Below are 18855 nucleotides of genomic sequence, written 5' to 3'. Positions count from 1 at the left end.
TTTTGATGCCGCCGGTTTTGCAAAAATATCTCAAGTCGATTCTGTATTGTTGTGCAGCTTAGTTTCATAATTTTATCTTGCCTGGTAATAATGATAAACAATTTCAATTGAATCGTAATTATCAGAGAATGTTCATGTCATGCAAATGTAGATAGAATGTTGATGAAGTCATTGTCAACTCAGGTCTTGCAGCTTGTTAATTAATACTCTTGTTAGTCCTGATTATTACCGATACAATTCGTACCGAAACGTTTTAAACGGTTTTTGTTTAACCAAATTAACCAAAGCTGTGAAAGCTTCCGTTTTACGCTTGGATTGACTTAGAATTGAACATTTCTTTGGAGTATTTTAAATGGACTGCTTGCCTACAGCATTCGAATTGCATAATAGTAACCTTAATAATCGATTGCTGAATTGCCACTTTGAGGATAAATGAATAAATCCCAGCAGTTACCATTGCAGATTTCAAAATGTACGCTGTTTCTAATATGGCAGTTCCATTTCAAGTTAGACACGAAACTTGAATTTTGATGGCATGAGAACCTTTAAAGGCTTAGTAGGAAATGTTTAAAAATCTAAGTGTGTCTATTGTAACAAAGGCGTCCACTTTAACTATCTCACTTTTGGAATTGCCAACTTAAATCGAAATCTATTTGTGTCAACTTGAGAACTTTCGAAAGTGATACATGGGAGTAATAAGGACTGCAAAGAAAATACACTTTCTGTGTCAATGCTTAGTTTTTTACTTTAAGTTAGTCCTTAGTTACACTTCTGTGTCATATATAAAATATACTGTATGAGCGAGTTTTGGATGCTACGCCATTGATCAGGTAATCTTAATCAAGGCAGAGATTGGTCAGGTGTCGCCGGAAATCAGATTACTTTTAAATTTTTAAACAGACGTTCCGTAACACCTGGATTTAGTGAACGTTCGGTTATTTTTACAGCAACGGTAATAAACATTTTTTAAAAGAGTTATTTAGGTAACACTGTATACACACAATCCAAATAAATATTGTTTTGGCTTTCGATTAAATGAGATGAAAGTCGTTTTTATCTTTTAATTAAATCGTGTTCTTATGCAAACATTTAAAGAAATTAAGAATATTTCATTAATAGTTATTATGTTGTGCTGATGTTCAAGTTGGTACTTTACTTAGAACTTGGCAAAGTATGCAAAGTTATGACCGGGTGCAACATTTAAATGATAATAATGAATTTCTTTAGTTATTGCTGAATGTTGAGGTTCAAAAGCTGAGGTTGAAGAACAAAGCACAAGTGGGCTGTTATCGATTTTCGAGAAAGAAGTAATTAAGAGGATCTTTAAAATGGGCCCCAGGCCCGCCTTAAATTCAATTTCGTTTGTACCTAATTTCAAAGGAGCCAGTATCTCAGCGCGGCGTCTACTTCAGGTTCAAAACACATAAAATCCACCCATAAAAGTTTTACAAAATGTTTTTAGGAACAAAGCGTTTATTTATGGCCATTAAATTTGGCATTTTACGGAGTTTTCCAGAAACCGGCCCAGTACCCTTAAAATGCCTGTCTGAAATAGGTTGTTTTTTCTGATTAAAAGGTGAATATTTTCAAGGGATTTTTACCGATATACATATATACATTTCTGGACCTCTTGAAAATTTCTGGACCTCATGAAATTCGAACCTCTCGTTATTTCTTGCAATATTTCGAAGATTCCAATGATTAAACACTAGCACAAGTTATTGGCATTTATTTAATGACGCACTTTGACTTAGAGCATACAATATGAATCGTCCACACAACTTAAAAGAATATGAAGCTGTGAAAGCGATAACTCTAGTTAGCGAAGGACGTAGCCAGCGACATGTGGCTAATTTGGTAGGAGTGAGGTAGGCCTGGGTAACACTGTGTTGAGTTGTTGCCGCTCTCTGAGTTAATGAGTTATAGCTCATCGTTTAGTGAGTTATAACTCATTTGTTAAAGCGGAATAAAGCTTTCGGAGACCAGAGACTGGGATTTTAACATAAAAAAAAGTCATCAACAAGGTTTTACCACTTTGTTCAAACAACATTTTTTATAAGTAACGTTTTTCAGCAACGAAACTGAGTTACTGCGCCGCTGCGTTCGGTTGGCGCACCAAGCCATATGCGGAGCATTGCGCCAACTCCTAAAAATTCACTGACTTACCCAGGCCTAGAGTGAGGCAATCAACAATTAGCCAAACTGTTAAACGTTTCAATGAACTTGGAAATTACTGTGGAGCCGAAGGGCAAGGTCGTAAGAAGTCTACAGATACCAGAGATGAGCGATATCTTATATAATTTGCTTTACGAAACAGACGTTCTACTAGTTTAGAGCTAAGCAGAGCTCTAGCAGCTCGTAATGCAATAATTTCTGCACGAACGGTTATGAGAAGGCTCAATGATAGAGGATTCAACAGTAGAAGACCGGCTATTGCAACACTGCTCACCAGAGAACATAGAGTTGCTAGACTGTGTTTTGCTAAGGAACACAGAAATTGGACCCTCGACGACTGGAAGAGAGTTTTGTTCTCGTATGAAACGAAAGTAATTCACCAGATAATAATATGCGACCGATACAGAACCATCCACTATGAAATTCTTAAGAAAAGCATGAGGCGCACAGGCAGAATGGTTAAATTGTAAGTGTCCAGGAGAAGAATTACATAAATCATGACTCATTCAACCTGCACAAGAAAATTAAAAAACAGGAATTGCAAGTTAATCGGAGACAATTAAAGACAACACCGTCATACCAGATATAAAGGAGAAATTACAAACATTACATACAGCAGCTATTTCAGGAAGACAGACCTGAACAGCATGGTTTCAAAGAGTAAATCATACAGACCATCCGTGAGTCAAAAAACGGCAAATTGATGTTGATATTCTTAAACTAGCAGAAAATAGTGTCGCCAGGGTTCTCACTGATTTATTCAACACCAAATACATCTCAGGAAGAATACCACATCCACTATACGCCTTATGAGTCATGTACTAAAACTATTTCTGAAAGTCATTCGCAACAGAATATATAAAAAGTGTGAAGAAACTGTCTCACACACACAGTTTGGTTTTACAAATGGTCTGGGAACAAGATATGCTTACTCTCTTTAGCATGCAAGTGCTGATTTATAGTGTACCATTAAATAACATCTACTGCGCTTATTACTGAGAAGTTCTTCTGAGGATCTGGAATGGTTACTAACAAGAAATAACCAGGCTAGAAATGCCAGTGGTTTAACACTAAGTTTGAAGAAGATCAAATTTATGATAGACAACAAAATATTGGAAATGTACAATTGTCAGTTGGCCAAGAAATAATAGAAACAATTGATCACTGTGAATACCTCGGATGTTACCTAAACAGTTAATGGGACATTGGTCAGCAAATACAGATACGCATTGAAAAAGCCAGAAGTGCATTTACCAAAATGAAACAGCTGCTCACGTGTAGACAACTCAATCTTAGTTTAAACTACGCCTGGCCAAATGCTACATATTTCCCATCTTGCTGTATGGACTGGGGGGATGGGCACTGTTGGATCGCCATTGCAAAAAGGTGGAAGCCTTTGAAATGTGGGTTTATAGTCGCATTCTTGCGATTTCCTGGACTGATACAGTACGAAATGCTGTTGTCTTGTTACGTCTAAATACAACGACCGAGGTCTTTCTTAAACATAGTGAAGCGACAAAACGAGAATACTTAGGATATGCTATGACGGGCGAGAATTTTTAATTTCTGTTTGTTTATGATGGATCTTATTCAAGTTCAGGTCAAGTTCGGTTATTTATTTCTTAAGAAAATTTCTACCTGAAATTCGGTACACATTTAAAAATCCCCAGCTTCAGTATTTCGAAGTTGTAACTAAACCAAGTCCTCTTTGGTTCAAAATTGACTTTGTTACTCATTTTGTTGCAGCGTAAAATACTTAGCTGCTGTAACTAGAACAGCAACATATAATATAAATTAGTAATTTTGTCGGATTTTTGTCAATATTCTGTTTATTGTTTCAGGTAAAGTGTACACAGTCATTGGGAAGCGTCGTGGCCAAGTTTACGATGCGGTTGGAATGGACGAGAAAGAAAAAATCTATCTTGTACAAGCCAAGATTCCAGTACTGGAAAGCGAGGGATTTGCGAATGAAATTAGAAAAAATAGCTCTGGCCAAGCCAATCCGAGTTTAAAGTTTAGTCACTACGAGGTGAGTTTTTATGAATAAAATGTTTTTTTTTTGGTTTCTATTACTTTATCGACAGTGTTAAGTAAGTTATTCAACTAAAAGAATAAGGATTTCTTGATTTGTTGATTCTTGAAAAATGGTTGCGTTTTTGACCAAAGAAACTGTCTATCTGGTGCATAAACAATCGGAAGCGAATAAGAAATTGTTAGTAAACAAAACAGCTATGCACCAGTGAACCATGACATGATTTTTCTTCGCTTAAAATCTCGATTGGGATGCATCCCAATTCACGGGTCTATTACGAAGATTTACTTTTTATCGTTCGACGATGTTTTTTCTTCCGTTTGGACAGTTCCATTTAACCACCTGCGCATTTAACAGATTTTTTACGATCAAGTGAAAACCTCAGCTCTTGTATGGGCACGTGATTAAATGATACATCATGCAGTTTTTGTGATGGAGCGAAAAATAATGGACAGCTTGTACAGTGGCGGCTCCTATTTTAGATAGTTCAATGGGTCAAGATTTTAGTGGTGGTTTTTAAGGAGAATTTTTCTTAATCAACAATTTTTGATTTGTCGTCACATTAAGTGTAGAAGTCACATCAAGTAAAATTTTCTAAATATTGGTAAAACTCTAGGCTGCACTTTGTTCTTTTTGAAAACCTGTTTTTTTATCAAGTTCTGAAGCATTTTATAGCAACCACCTCTGAAGACTACTTGAACTCGCGCTTGCGAAACGCCCGGAAGCATGAGTTTTAGACAATGACCGCAAAAGCTTAAATCTTCGACAAAACGCTATTTATTGCCTCTTGGTATATATTAACAATTATTTTCTTCTGGCTATCTACTGTTCGTTCATTTGGTGTGTAATGTTCCAGACTTCAAGTTCCTTTTGCGCTTAACTTTACCTTTTCACTATCTGTAACATTAAGCAAATGCCCCATGAACAGAAGTAAAACTTTTCTTTAAAGAATGAGTTAAAACCAGAAAATCATTATACTTTGATTCTTAAAGGAATCCAGCTTGCTTTCTAGATAGAAATACGCAATTAAACCTTCATTGAATATGTATTGAAAACATTTCAAACTCTATTAAAATGTGGATGAGTAGAATATATTGACCTCCCCAGCTTGTAGCTCGTTTGTTTCTTAAAAAAGTCATTCGAAAAGTAAGAGCGTGGTGTTGTCGGACGTTTGATAGATTTTCAAGCGTTTTTTGGATAACAAAATTAACCTTTTAAGAAAGTTGATTTTGTTGCAAAAATGACCAAAACAGTCCATTTGGAGTCACTTGAATTTTGCTTTTTCTAGAGCTTGTAGCTCGTTGCTGTTCGAGCTTGTAGCCCCAAAAGTCAGAAAGCGAAACTATTGATAATTTAATGGCTTTTGAGGTGTTTTTCACTTTTGAAAATCGGTGCATTTATAGGCAGGATATCATCAAAAATGGCTTTTATAAAAGTGTGTCTTTTGTTTTAAAAAATTGTCAAATGGTCCATTTAGCGTCTGCTTGGGTAAATTCCGCCACTTATAGAGCTCACAACTCATTGCTTTTGCACTTACTGCAAAAGACAAAAAGCTCTTTATCAACGCTGAGCAGGCTTTGTTTGAAAGCTTTACCATTTGGCTCCTTCGACAGATAGAGAGCCGATATTTGTTTCTAAGCGTAGAGTGTGCTTGATTCTTACCAGAACTTCTTCGGAAGCCTGAGGAGATTTTGGGAATTTCTCAAATCAGGTGCACTTCCAACTCTTTATGGCAATGTGCAGGCCCTGTTTCAAAACTTTACTACTTGGCTTCTTCGCAAGATAGGTGCTGTGTAGGCTCTGTATAAACTATTGAGAATTTAACGGCATTTAAAGTCTCTGGATTTTTCTAATTTTGGAGTGCTTTTGGTACTTTTAGAAGACCGAAGGTGAGAAATCAACGAGATTGTAGCTTGTTAATTTTTCGTTAAAATTCAAAACGCGTAACTGTCGAAAATTTAAATATAATTAATTAATGAATTCAAAATTATTTTAAAACTTTCAATGAGATAATTTGGTAGTGGAGTAAATGCTGACCAAAATCATCTGTCGAGAAACAGTTTTGCAGGGAATATGAATCGTTACGTGACATTGAAGAAAGTGCAACCTGAATTTTTCTATATATTTATTTGCTTCTAAATGGATTCGCAAACTGTTTTATTTCACAAGGCAGCTTTTTGGTGTTTCGTATGTGATTATCTTCTGCCTGGATTAAAATCGCCGCTCAACCAATCAGCGTCAGAGCCAGCTCCCTCAACTCCAGCTAATTGATAAAATGTTTTTAATTGCGTTGCGCTGTAAAAAGTGAAAACCGTTCTCACCATTAGCGCAGCCTTCATCTCCTAGATTTGCGCATCGTTTTCCAGGGCTAAATCCACCACTGATCCAATCACTATCAGATCCTGCACCCGATACTCCGCCTGAGAGTTACGTGGAATGTTTGTAAAAAATATGTATATATTTAAATAAAATTGCCCACCAGTAACGCATCCTTCGTCCCCTAAGTTGGCACATCGTTTCCCTGGGCTATAGCCTCCATCAATCCAGTCGGTATCTGCAGCAGCCCCAGGAACTCCACCTAGTAATTGAAACCAAACTCACTGAAAGTATCTGTGCAATCAAACTGGTTACCATTAGCACAGCCTTCATCTCCTAAATTGGCACAACGTTTGCCAGGGCTGAATCCACCCCCAATCCAGTCACTATCTGAAGCAGCACCAATCACTCCACCTGGAATTAATACAATAAAGGTTTTCTCCTGTCCAAGCAAAGGATTTGGATTTTTTGCCTGTAACACAGCCTTCATCGCCAAAGTTAGCGCATCTTTTTCCGGGGGTAAAACCACTGGCCAGCCAATCACTGTCGGAACCTGCTCCTTGAACTCCACCTAAGCAACATTTAAGGTTGCAAAAAATTATCAAATGTATAATAATATAAAAGAGTTAGATTGCGTGATGCTTTTACAAAATTCTACCACGCTGACCATAACTCGTTTTTGCTTTTAAATTACCGAATTTTAAATTCTGAAAACTTACCTGAAAGACACCCATCATCCCCAAAGTTGGCACATCTCTTTCCAGGGTTGTACATAGTTAGTAGATGCTTTCTGGGATCTAAAATTGTCGTTTGACCATACAATTTTATATAGTGTATTTTATTTTACAGCTTTATATTTAGTGAATCGCAATCGAATGTTGTAATTCGTACCATTCAAGCAGCCTAAAGGTCCCATTCTTAAACATTCTCGTTTCACTTCTTGATAAACTTGCTTCTCTCGAAGCAGTTGATTTATTAGAGCTGCTAATTGTTCTTGCTTGAGTGAGTTTGAAGTCTTGTGGTAGACATTGGGCACACTCATTGCTGCTGATAGTGCCACGCTTATGGCTAGCAGAGTTATGATTCGGTTCATTGTTGCTAAAGTCGGTAAAACAGGCTAGCAACCGAAATGATGAAAAGCTGCTGTTAATTCGTCGGAATGTGAATATCAGAAAATATTACCTAAAGTTGATAAACCCGATTTCAACTCTTTCGACGGTGAACTGAATACCGATGCAACAGCTTTCTGTCTTTATATAAACCCTTATCATCATATTAATGAAATATTCGGAATCGTTAATTATATAAAGACATATGGATAGACTCTTTTATCAATTATAACCCCGGATTTCCGATTATATATCGCCGTAATTCCCATATTTGCTAAAATAATTAATACCTTTGCCTGTTTATCCTTTCTCTAGTCCTATTCAATTTTGTTTGTTCAGCTACCCATCAATGATCATATTTTGATTGATTGATCAACTTTTACTGAAATTACGCTTTTGTTGATTAGCACGATAGAAGGATTAGGAAAATAAGCTATTTATGTATTGCATATAATAATATTAAATTCACATTTGCAAATATATCGGCAAATCCTCAATTTCGATACAAATAAAAACATTTAGAGTGATATTGTTAGCTTGAAGTAATGCGTGTAACTGCAATGAAAGAGTCAGATTATTGAACATGTGCTTTTAAAAATAACTTAATTACAACAATAAAGAAACTATTGGTTTGTCATATTGCAGTCAGACGCTTTTAAGTTTTTACTTCTGGTTTTATTCTACAGAATTATAAATGTTATGTTGATAATTAATTAGTGTTATTATCACAATCAGTTTTAATTGCTTATAATAATATATTCTGCGAAACAAAAAACCTGAAATGTTTGCATTCGGTTGCGTGCAGTTAAAAATTTTGTATAAAAATTGTAAAGATTCTGCGTTGTAAAGTGGTTGGGAGTCAAGTGCGTAAGAATAAAAGGGAAAAAGCGTTCCTTTTTTTTTCGAGTCTCATTCTTTATAAATTGAACTAATTTAGAGACTCAAAATAATCATGTTTCAATTTTTCATAGCCTATATCTCGAAAATGGTTGGTCTGGGTTTCCACCCAGTATACATTTTTGCTCAAAATTTATAGGAAAATTAACAGAATCGTACTCAATTTTAATTTGATGTAAATTCTCTTTAACATGTTGCAATATTCAATTTCTTATTCCTGAAAAAATTACTGAAAATTTGTATATAAAAAATTACGCATTTGTAGACTTTCTAGGGAAAAAGAGTATTTTCTGATTATCAAAAAAATATTAAAATATTGCACACTAATTTGTTTACACCCTGTATACAGAAAATATACGAAGTGTTTTTAAATTGATATTATAAATAGTTTCAAGAAGTGTAAAATAAGGAAAAATATTCAGTGAGATTTGCGAATACACAGGCTATTATTAAAATGTAAGAACGAAATCACTTTAAGCAATCACAGAGGATGATGCAGATTGTTTTTCGAAACACCCAAGTATTCATCAGATATTTTCTATTTGAATGTGGAATTATTTCCATAACAATTATAGAAAGACGCAGTTATACGATAAGCAGTACATTATTTAAAAAAAAGAGAATCTGTGTTGCGTCATTGAGAATACTCGAAATTCATGGTTTATAAAATTCTTATTTAATTATTTTCTGTTTGCTTATTTTGTGAGTTTCAATTTTTTATTTTCACATTAAAACCTCCGAAAAGAGACGGAGAAATAGACGAGTGCGTTTAAGGGAACCTAAGAGGGATGAAAAAGGTTTAAAGAAAATCAGTGTTTATGTGTACCTATGCATTGGTTTTAGTTATTCATGTTGAAATTGTGGATTTCATAATTCTGTAATTTAAAATCAACTTTCATCGTTCGAGTTCATTACACATATACACGTGGAGTGTAAAAACTAAATATACAACAATATTACTTCATCAGGCAGTTGATTAAGAGCTTGCAATCTTCTAGCGTTTAAAATAATGTATAAAAGTTGATATGTTTATTGAGTTGGTTTGATTCTACAGAGAAAATGAATGGTAATTTGCTTTATAAAGTAAATTTTAGAAAAAAAGGACATTAATGTATATCGGTGGAACCACCTGAGGTGTGATTCACGTCATTCAAGTATGGACTATTAGGTAATAAAGGCTGTTTTTTCGGAATTAAATTTATGAAGCGTATTACCATTGACTTTTAGATATCCAAACATGTTTACACAGTAAAATATTCGAATATAATCAAAGAACAGTCTGTATATTTTTTGGCTCAAGCGGTCAATGCCAAAAATAAATAATATTAAGTTATATTGTTTGCTTTTAAATATTTTCATCCGAGCAAAGCCAAATTTCTAAAGTAACATTCGCTATCTAAAGTTTACTTCTTTTAAATCCTGATAACGTTTAAAAGATAAAAGCGTGCAATTAAGGAAAAGGAAAATAATAAAAGTTTGCTTGCAGACTATTAATTATACGAAAAACTGAAGAGTGCGAAAATAGTTTCTGAGAAAAAAGTAGTACCACGTAAGGTAACATAAGGCCAATAGAAAAAAGGAAAATAAAGATTATTCAGTTAGTGCTTAAAACATTAAAGTTTGAAATGAAGCAATTGTTTTGGTCACTTTCGAAAGAAATTGTTTAGAAGAAAAAAAGAACATAATTTTAAGCAAGAACTTGAAATTGAAAACCTTCTTTCATGTGAGCAACTTGAATATTTGGTCGATTGGGGTGATTTTAGAATTATTTTCTTGGATAATAATGTTAGCGGTTAATTACCATTTTAATGTTTTAAATGTATTATAATTAGCAAAGATATACTTGCATTTTCTAGAAAAATGTTGCCTATAATCGGTTTGAAACTAGACAAGTTAAGAGATTTGAGGAAATGAAACAGTTTCCAAGAAATCATTGGGAAGTCAGCCGACGACCTTTAGAATTAATAATATATTTATCTAATTTTTCCCGATCAAGCAGTTTACATCTTATCAAACTGCCACTTGCTTGCTGTTGAATCTACACTTTTAATGCTTAGTTTTCATAACATATATTTTATTTTTACCTAATGGTTTACTTCTACATATTTTCATGTCATTTATTTGTTCCAGGTAATTGATGCAGATCCATTCGTTGAGGTCGTTCAAGAAGATGATGATAGCGACGATGAGTCTGAGATGAAAATGGATTGCGCTTTGCGAGCCAATAAGCTGAGAAAAGATATGAGGAGGCGTAAAGGGCTTCAAGTTGAAGATGAAGTTGTGGTGCACGCGGAAAAGCAGCGCACTTTAAACAAAAAGAAGTAGTTGACACAAATTTGTATATTTCGTTATTTATTGTTCGTCGTTTTTTAAGTATTTTTGTGATATGCGAAGAAACTAAACTATTTTCTGTTCTTTGATTTATTTGAACCGAACAAATAATTTGCTTTGGGGTGCTATGTTAGCACAGTTACTATCAGCCAAAATCAAGTAGATTCTGCTCATTACTTCTTAGATATGCCACTACTTGACTACTTGATCTGAATTATAGACATTTGAGTTGCCGTTTCTTCTCATAGCCGTAGTTAAAGCCATGTTTTGAATAGAAATTTAAATTTTAAATCAATAGAATGTAATAACATACGTCGATTTTTTTTTACGTAAACCTTCGCTCGCTGTTATTTAACTTTGCGATAATTTTTTGGATGTTAGTTGTAAGGATTTTATGTATACATCGATATTTTTTTACATGAAGTCGTTATTTTAATAAAGCTATTTTTTTCTGTAATAGGCTGTTTTTTTAACTAAAAGTAGGTCTATTTTATTAAAATTTTATTTTACAAAATCACGAGTAACAAGTTTTAAGGTAGAACAAATTTATTGAACAGTTTCTTGTTTCTTCGCGCTAGGCTCGGTGGCACTGGGGGTTTCAGGGCTGAATTCCTGACCCTTGGGTGGACGGGTTAGCACTGTATCAATCAAACCGAACTCCTTTGCTTCTACTGGACTCATGAACTTATCTCTTTCCATGTTTTTTTCAATTGTCTCTAGTTCAAGACCAGTGTGTCTGACATAGAGTTGATTGATTTGGTTCTTCAGTTTTATGATTTCTTCAGCTTGAATTTGAATGTCAGTTGCTTGTCCCTGAAAATAAGACATTAATGTTTTTGTCCATTGGAAACCTGCCGTTTATACCTGAGCTCCACCGGATGGTTGATGGATCATTATTCTGGCATTTGGTAGAGAATGCCTCATTCCTGGTGATCCAGAAGCTAGAAGTAAGGACGCCATACTGCAGGCTTGCCCCACGCACCTGCAAGATGTTATTCAGTTTTTTGGGTCTATTTACAATGGAAAAACTTCTTACCAAGTAGCTATAGGTGGTGCACAATATTGCATAGTGTCGTAAATTCCTAAACCTGCAGTGACACTGCCCCCAGGAGAGTTAATGTACATGTGAATGGGCTTATTTGTATTTTCAGCCTGCAGGAATAGGAGCTGCGCCACAATGAGTGAACTCATTGTATCGTGAATGGGCCCCATTAGGCAGATGATTCTTTCCTTCAGCAGTCTTGAATAAATATCATATGAGCGTTCTCCTCTGCCTGTTTGTTCCACTACAATGGGAACAAGACCGATATTCCTAGCAGGTTGCTTGCGAATTTTTGGAAATTTCAGCAATTGCTAAAACAATCAAAGTCAAATTTTACAATCAAAAGTGAGATAAATTGTGATACCTTGACACATGTTCGTAGGTACCTAGAATTCATTTTATTAGTATTTAGCTAACTTGCGGTGTTTATAAAAGATGTTTCTAAGGGATTTTTGAATTTCTGTATCAAACTGAAAATTAGGTTAATATTTGATGTTTGATGGTTTGTGTACAAATCACAGATTTCTCTCTTGTGCGTTTGGCCAGCGCGACATCTATTGGTGATCATTTTTTATTTCCATAATTTTTTTAATTATTGTTGTTGAAATGCTACTGAATTTGGTGGAATGTTTTTTATACATGTTTAACTCGACCCTGGGGGAAGCATGGATTTGTCTAATTTATTAAATTGTTTAATTCTTGAACTCAGTTGTGTCGCGCCCTCTATCGACAGAATCCGCAAAACATGTTTTCATCGATGCCAAACATTGCCGATTTTCTTCTAAAAATATGTTTTAATGTTAAGAAATACATATAGGCTCTATCCCTCCCGTATTTTAAGAAAAAAAATTAATTTTCTGATAGTTTCGAGCCCTGTTTGCATTGTGTATTTGTGCATAGCCGATAGTGGCAAAATGCGGTTGCATGGCATGGTGTTTAATATTGTATTAAGACGAATTTAGACTTAACTACTGTTGCAACATGGCAACGCGGCTTTCGTATGTTAATGTTTTTTAAAAATTGTGTAAATATTTGCTAGCAATAAACCTACGTCTGTAGAAAAGTGTACGCATTGGTATTTCTTGCTGACGAATGTGAATAATCTCCGTATTGTTTTGTTACTTTCGTCGGTTTTTCGCGCAAAGTTCGGCTTGCCGTGTATCCATTTTTTAGTAAACGGAGCAAGATTGCGGGCTGGTATTAATGATTATGTGATAAGTGAATAATTTATCAAAGCTGAAAGTAGTAAGCAGTGCTTACAAACCACCCAACATGTTGAAGATGCCACTATTTGGAAGAGACCGGAAGAAGAAGGAAAACAAGGAGGATAAACTGGCTATAGAAGAAAAATACAACCTAAAGGATGTTTTGGGAACGTAAGTTCAGTAATTCATTTTTTTAACGCAATACGGGTTTCTCCAAGCTGGAAAGTTTTGCACATTGTTTTTACAATAGTCAGTTGGCTTAACAGCAATGTGTGAGATTCAGTAAACACCGATGTTTTCTGGATTTCATTTAGGCTAGTTTTCTGATATAAAATGTATTAATAATTTTCACTGCTAAAAGATGACAACAGTTTCAAACCAATCTATCTAAATACAGTAACACTACAATATGGTACTGTGTCTACAATCTCTAAATTATTTAAAGATTCATAAATAATTCCTACAAGTAAACACAAAAACAACTGTTCACAGAACAGAACGGTAATAGATCGACTAAAACATGCACAGGACATATGTTTTTATTTAATAAATCAACGCTTATTCGTCCTTCAAATTGTAGTACATATTCAGCTTGTTTTTTTAAATTTAACTTTAACTTTGTTTTTCGTACAATTTATCATTTAATATTGGATTTATTTATTCTGCACCTGACAGAATACTACATCAGTCAGACTTAACGTCTGACGTTTTACTGCCAAATTTCAATTGAACTTTTATCGCTTAATGTAATCCTTTTTGCCCTCATATTGCTATATCTTCAACATTTTTCAGCTCCGTTAAATGCTTATGACTCTCGTGATATAAACGTGTATTTCCAAGTACCTACATAGCTACGTGGCAAATCTCATCAAAAGGTAAAACATGGTTTTGCTTCAAACCATTTTTTCGTAGAAGCCCTGAAAAGTGGAAAATATTGGGAATTGGTCTGTTGTAGTATTTAGAAAAATACTGAGTCGAGCACCAAGCTTTTAGACATTTGGATTTATTGCTCAGAGGTGAACTCGGAGGAATTTTTTCGAGGAATCGAAGGGAAAAGTACGAATCAAACTCTGAGGAAAAAATGAAATGTCCGGAATGCTTGGTCCTTAGATTTTTTTCCTGAAGTTCACAACAAACCGATTCTTTATCTCTCACACTTTTGGTAGTCTTCAGGAAACGTTTTTTGAATCAAAATTTTCAGACATTTGATGCTCTTCTTCAGTGTTTAACTCGTGCTTCGAGGCACGAAGTAAAATGACTTGAGAAGTTGTTTTTCTGCTTTCAATCAATTGTAGAAGATAGGAAATCGGTCTGCTGCGGTCCTTAAGAACACTTCGACCTCGAGTCGATTACCACCCTTAAAATATAAGATAAATAATAATCAGGAGGGCAATAAAGTATCCGAAAGCTTGATAATCGACTCAGTTGTTTGTGAGCAATTTTTTCAGACCACAACACACTGTTTCTCTATCCTTCATACTTTTAGTAGTCTTCAGAAGAAGCCTTCAAATAGATTATCAAAATGTTGGCCATTATATTCCCATTCCAGGAATTCAATCGTGCTTCTTCCCTTCGTTTTCTAAAAAAAAAACGCGACTTAAACCCCGAGGAACGAGTAAAATGTTCGAAATATTGGAAAAAATTCAATTCGTTCTTCAAGTCTAAAATATAGGGTAAATAACAATCGTCAATTAAAAATTATAAAGTAAACAAAACGTTACAAACAGATCATCATTTTTTAAAATTGAGTCATCAATTTTAAGGTACAAAGTTCCTGAAAATGGAAATAAAATGTCCGGAAGCTTGATAATCAACTCACAAGTTTCAGTCTGCTGTGGTCTTAAACTTTAATTTCGTTCTTTAGAAGTCAATTAAAAATAAATAAATGCTCCGAAAGATTCAAATTAATTAACATTTTTTAAAAACACAGCAATTAATGTTAATGTCAAGATCAAAGCTTTCAAGGCAGCACAACGCGCCGAATTCGATATAAGCCACAAAGAGCCGAATAGAAGCATATTTTCAAACAAACAAATAGAAAAATATATTTTGTTGATTTATTACTCTAGAACTGAAACTTATTTCAAGAAAGAACAGACGAACTCAAACACTGTTCACATTGATTTTTTTTTCTCAATAACAAGTACATAAGTAATACTTTTAGTGGCAAAACGAATTCATATTTCCAGTTGCTTTTTGATTCGCTTTTTTGCTCAAATTGTGAAAATTGAGAAACAGAAGCATTACACAGTTGCTTTGCTGCTAATGTGTTATTTTTGCTCATTTATTCGCTTATTTAATGGTCTTTACAGCTTTCCCTGTGTGCGAACAATTAAATTTTTTATTACACAAGGAATTATACTTTTTTCCTATTTACAATTTAATTGCGTTTTGTTTTTGTGAGTTTATTGCTAGTTCTGTTTTCTGCTTTAAAGGTAATTATAATATTGAATCTTCCTGTCTGTTTGTTCAAATTATTCTGAATACAAAGCAGGATTTGTATTTTGTCGCTTGTGAATTTTCAAATTTATTTCAACAATTATTTTACTCCTGTTATCATTTGATAATCTTCGTTTTAAGCCATTATTGAACGATTTTAATTCAAATTTAAATACATTTCATGATTTCCAGATTTAGCAAACATTGTTTGCTCTAACGCTCAAAATGTAGACATTTATAATAATAACAAACAATACTTAATATTGCCACATGTTCAGTGTAAAGTGTGAATTGTTCGTTCCAATACGCAATCGACACAGATGGCAAATAAAAATCCTTTCAGTTATCTACAAATAATATACCGTGTGTGGTCACATGGTCAAAAGTGTTTTTTTGTTTTTTTTTGGAAATTTTATATCTGTAATAAAGCAAAAGTAATAAGCAAATTTGTAAAAATCATAATTAAAGCGATAAAAAACGTATTGTTCTGGAAAATCATATAACCAAGACTATTGTGAAAACAGTAGTTTTTTTTAAATAAATTTGCCAATTGGGTTGCAATTTGATTAACGAAGTACGCCCACGTTAAAGTAAAAAATATTTATGTTTTATATTATTTGAAAAGGATTTACATTGTTTGAATAGCGAATTAAAATAAAATTATATAGTGCATTGTTGTGCAAATTGGTGAAACCTCATTATGAGTACTGATAAAACATTTTCACATTAAATTGAAATTTTAGACATTGCGCCACGTTTGTCGATAATGAAAATAATCAAAATGTATATTTAAAAGGGAATTGATGTGATGCTGGGATTATCGTAGTTGACGAGAAAATAAAATTAAAAAGTGTGGAAGAGAGATATTGATGAAATTTATAGATTTACAGCAACTTTCGGTTTAAAAGTTAAATCAACAAGCCTTTGCTTGCAGCTTTTTAAAATGTTTAAATAATTTAAAAATTATCAGCAACTATTTAACGTTACTTAATACATATTTGAATATGGTGGCAGTTACATCGAATAAAAAAATGTTATAAATTAATTTAATACCTATTAATATTGCATAGATTATTTGCTATTATACAGTTCAATGTGAAACAGTTTTTAAATATCAACGGCTTATTTTGGTTTTATTGCGGTGCGCCAAAGACAATTTTGTTATTAAAAAAAATACGCTTTATTAAAGTTTATTTTTCATAATTCTATAACACTGAATCAAGTCGTTTATTGCATAGCAGAATTCAACCTTCAAACGCCGTTTCTTCTCTTCATCTATTCTGGGATACCGTATTTATTGAAACATTATAAATTAGTTTGCAATGTATAATTAATCACATATTTAAGTAGAAAACCTTGCAGACGTGTTATTGACAAATGTTTTTGATGTGTGTAAAAATTAAATTAAATTTCATTTAGTCGTCAGATGCTTTCCACCTGGCATCACCACTCTTGAATATTCATAATGTATAAGTATTAATATGTTAATATTAAGAGATATTCTGACGTTCAGCATCTATAATTCACAAATTCCTGATAAATATTGTCGCCTTGCAGGTTTAAAGTAAGGATTTGAAAATAAAAAGCAATTTGTCAACGGCAATTTTGCCTAAACAAAGACCATATTCGTATAAACAAAATAATTGCCTAGTTGAAAATGTCGATAAGTTTTAGATTTTTATGTGAGTTTGAGCGTGTAATTGAATAGAATTGGTGTTTCTACAACCTTAATTAATTGCAATCCTAGAAATTAGCTGGTGCATGAATTTGGTTTCCCCTACTTATTATAAATAGAAACGGTTTTTCTATCTTTTCTGGGTTTTGAATAGAACCATTGAACGTTTTCAAATTACCACTCTGTATAATACGGTTGGTTTGCGGTTGCTAAAAACATTAATAAAATGTTTTTTATGGCTTTCAGTAACAAAGAAACAAATTGGAAATTTTAATCAACTCCAGACACGTTAAGAAAATTGGTTGCTTCTTTATTACAAGTTTTTTTTCAAGAACGTTATTTGTAGTTGCTACATAAATGACAACAGTTCTATTATTTCCATGAGTAATTAAGCTGAGTGGTGTTTTGCATGCTAATTTTATTTTTTTTAACCAACTTATTACATAACATCATAATATGTGTACTAAATAGCACCTGTCCACGCAAACTCGCCGCGTTATAATAAGGCAAATTGCTTTTATTTTCACACAATTTTTTTATCTATTTATCTATCTATACAGGGTGATTCACAACCTTATGTACACAGAGTAGCACAGAACGGAGTGTAGCGGACCACAAAGCAAGTCGAGTGTTAAAGTTTTAAAAAAATATTGGTATTTTATCTTTAGCTCCTACAGTTTACGAGATATTTTGCTCAAATTTTGAACATATGCTACTGTTTCGACTCTTTTACCCGTAGGTACCAAGCCTGGGTAATACAAGTGTCTTAAGACACTTGTGTGTTGATGCCGCTCTATATGTCCATGTGCCGCGACAAATGGCCTTTCACGATGCGGCACTTTGAACAACACTAACATTTAATCTCATTCAAGATGGCAAACTTCCGATTGCGGTTCGTGAAGGCCACGCGCAGTTACCATATGGTTTCTGACGCCTCTCGGCAGGGATTATTTACGTGATAAAGCCGCACGAACGAAAGTGCTCAAAATACTTGACTACTGATTACTGATGAATTCTTATTGATGTCGGATCGATGGCTCACAAGGAAACTGATGCGTGCCATTTACGAGACGTAAGATTTGACAAACAAACCTCCAGCCGAAAGTGGCAGAGCCTACTATGATAAAATAAATAACTCGATAATGAAGGCAGATACGAAAAAACTACAAAAGATTTTAAAAAATCTTAAATTGGACAACAAATTCAAAAATTTGTTCGGTCAAAGTCAGTGGCGCACCACAAAAACTTCGCGGGGTAAAAAGGGGGTATAACACTAGAAGAAATTGCCATGCATATTTTCGCAACCATGTAGCTTACCTACGGGTAGAGGGTCTAAACAGTAGGCTAACTTAAAAATTTGAGTAAAATATCTCATAAACTGTAGGAGTTAAAGAGAAAATTCCAATATTTTTTTAAAACTTGTATCTCCACACCCTGTCTCCTTAACCATGAGCCTGAGAAAAATATCTTTATTGGCAACTCGACTTGTTTTGAGGTCTTCTACACGCCCCTGCTCTGTGTCCGTAAGGTTGTGAATCACCCTGTATATCGGTTTATACATTCTACGATGTCTTCCGATTTCCATTTTCTACCTGTTCCCTGTCGATACCTTCTCTCCAGCTCTTTCTCGGTCT

General features: G+C 34.0%; 4 protein-coding genes across 5 annotated transcripts in view; 2 read left to right on the top strand and 2 right to left on the bottom strand.

Annotated features, from left to right (window-relative positions):
• LOC109537174 (elongation factor-like GTPase 1) overlaps positions 1 to 11317 on the top strand; it is a 99215-nt gene extending 87898 nt beyond the window's left edge. For both annotated transcript variants that reach the window (XM_019903772.2, XM_019903773.2), the window contains exons 4-5: positions 4017 to 4204; positions 10660 to 11317. In XM_019903772.2, the coding sequence (XP_019759331.1) occupies positions 4017 to 4204; positions 10660 to 10854 (383 nt within the window). In that variant the 3' untranslated portion in view covers positions 10855 to 11317. The remainder of the gene's footprint in view (positions 1 to 4016; positions 4205 to 10659) is intronic.
• LOC109537177 (uncharacterized transmembrane protein DDB_G0289901) lies at positions 6318 to 7791 on the bottom strand. Its single transcript, XM_019903776.2, has 8 exons — positions 7706 to 7791; positions 7415 to 7640; positions 7243 to 7320; positions 6996 to 7094; positions 6839 to 6937; positions 6687 to 6785; positions 6529 to 6627; positions 6318 to 6470 (listed from the first exon to the last, which is right to left on the bottom strand). Exons 2-8 carry the CDS (start codon positions 7614 to 7616, stop codon positions 6403 to 6405), a joined length of 744 nt encoding a protein of 247 aa, XP_019759335.2. The 5' UTR covers positions 7617 to 7640; positions 7706 to 7791; the 3' UTR covers positions 6318 to 6402.
• Positions 11318 to 11346: 29 nt separating the features above from the next.
• On the bottom strand, positions 11347 to 12432 carry LOC109537178 (ATP-dependent Clp protease proteolytic subunit). The gene is made up of 4 exons (XM_019903777.2): positions 12267 to 12432; positions 11897 to 12213; positions 11725 to 11842; positions 11347 to 11673 (listed from the first exon to the last, which is right to left on the bottom strand). Exons 1-4 carry the CDS (start codon positions 12297 to 12299, stop codon positions 11407 to 11409), a joined length of 735 nt encoding a protein of 244 aa, XP_019759336.1. The 5' UTR covers positions 12300 to 12432; the 3' UTR covers positions 11347 to 11406.
• Positions 12433 to 12905: 473 nt separating this feature from the next.
• LOC109537170 (calcium/calmodulin-dependent protein kinase type 1) overlaps positions 12906 to 18855 on the top strand; it is a gene marked incomplete in the record, with an annotated part of 24008 nt that continues 18058 nt past the window's right edge. The window contains 1 exon segment of the mRNA XM_048661479.1: positions 12906 to 13278. Coding sequence (XP_048517436.1) covers positions 13175 to 13278 — 104 coding nt within the window.

This window comes from Dendroctonus ponderosae, unplaced genomic scaffold (genome assembly GCF_020466585.1).
Source record: "Dendroctonus ponderosae isolate FM_Combo_2020 unplaced genomic scaffold, Dpon_F_20191213v2 Dpon_F_20191213_1, whole genome shotgun sequence".
NCBI classification, from domain to species: domain Eukaryota; kingdom Metazoa; phylum Arthropoda; class Insecta; order Coleoptera; family Curculionidae; genus Dendroctonus; species Dendroctonus ponderosae.
The sequence above is the reverse complement of the archived record's forward strand: the minus strand, read 5'-3'. Positions and strand labels throughout refer to the sequence as shown.

What these genes read in the sequence shown, in the direction of transcription:
- LOC109537177 (XM_019903776.2), bottom strand. Translation starts at nt 7,616, where the DNA reads ATGAACCGAATCATAACTCTGCTAGCCATAAGCGTGGCACTATCAGCA. An exon ending in ACCTTTAGGCTGCTTGAATG is followed by an intron (nt 7,321 to 7,414) that starts GTACGAATTACA and finishes CGACAATTTTAG; the next exon opens with ATCCCAGAAAGCATCTACTA. An exon ending in GGACGAAGGATGCGTTACTG is followed by an intron (nt 6,628 to 6,686) that starts GTGGGCAATTTT and finishes CGTAACTCTCAG; the next exon opens with GCGGAGTATCGGGTGCAGGA.
- LOC109537178 (XM_019903777.2), bottom strand. Translation starts at nt 12,299, where the DNA reads ATGAATTCTAGGTACCTACGAACATGTGTCAAG. An exon ending in GCACCACCTATAGCTACTTG is followed by an intron (nt 11,843 to 11,896) that starts GTAAGAAGTTTT and finishes AACATCTTGCAG; the next exon opens with GTGCGTGGGGCAAGCCTGCA. An exon ending in AACCATCCGGTGGAGCTCAG is followed by an intron (nt 11,674 to 11,724) that starts GTATAAACGGCA and finishes TCTTATTTTCAG; the next exon opens with GGACAAGCAACTGACATTCA.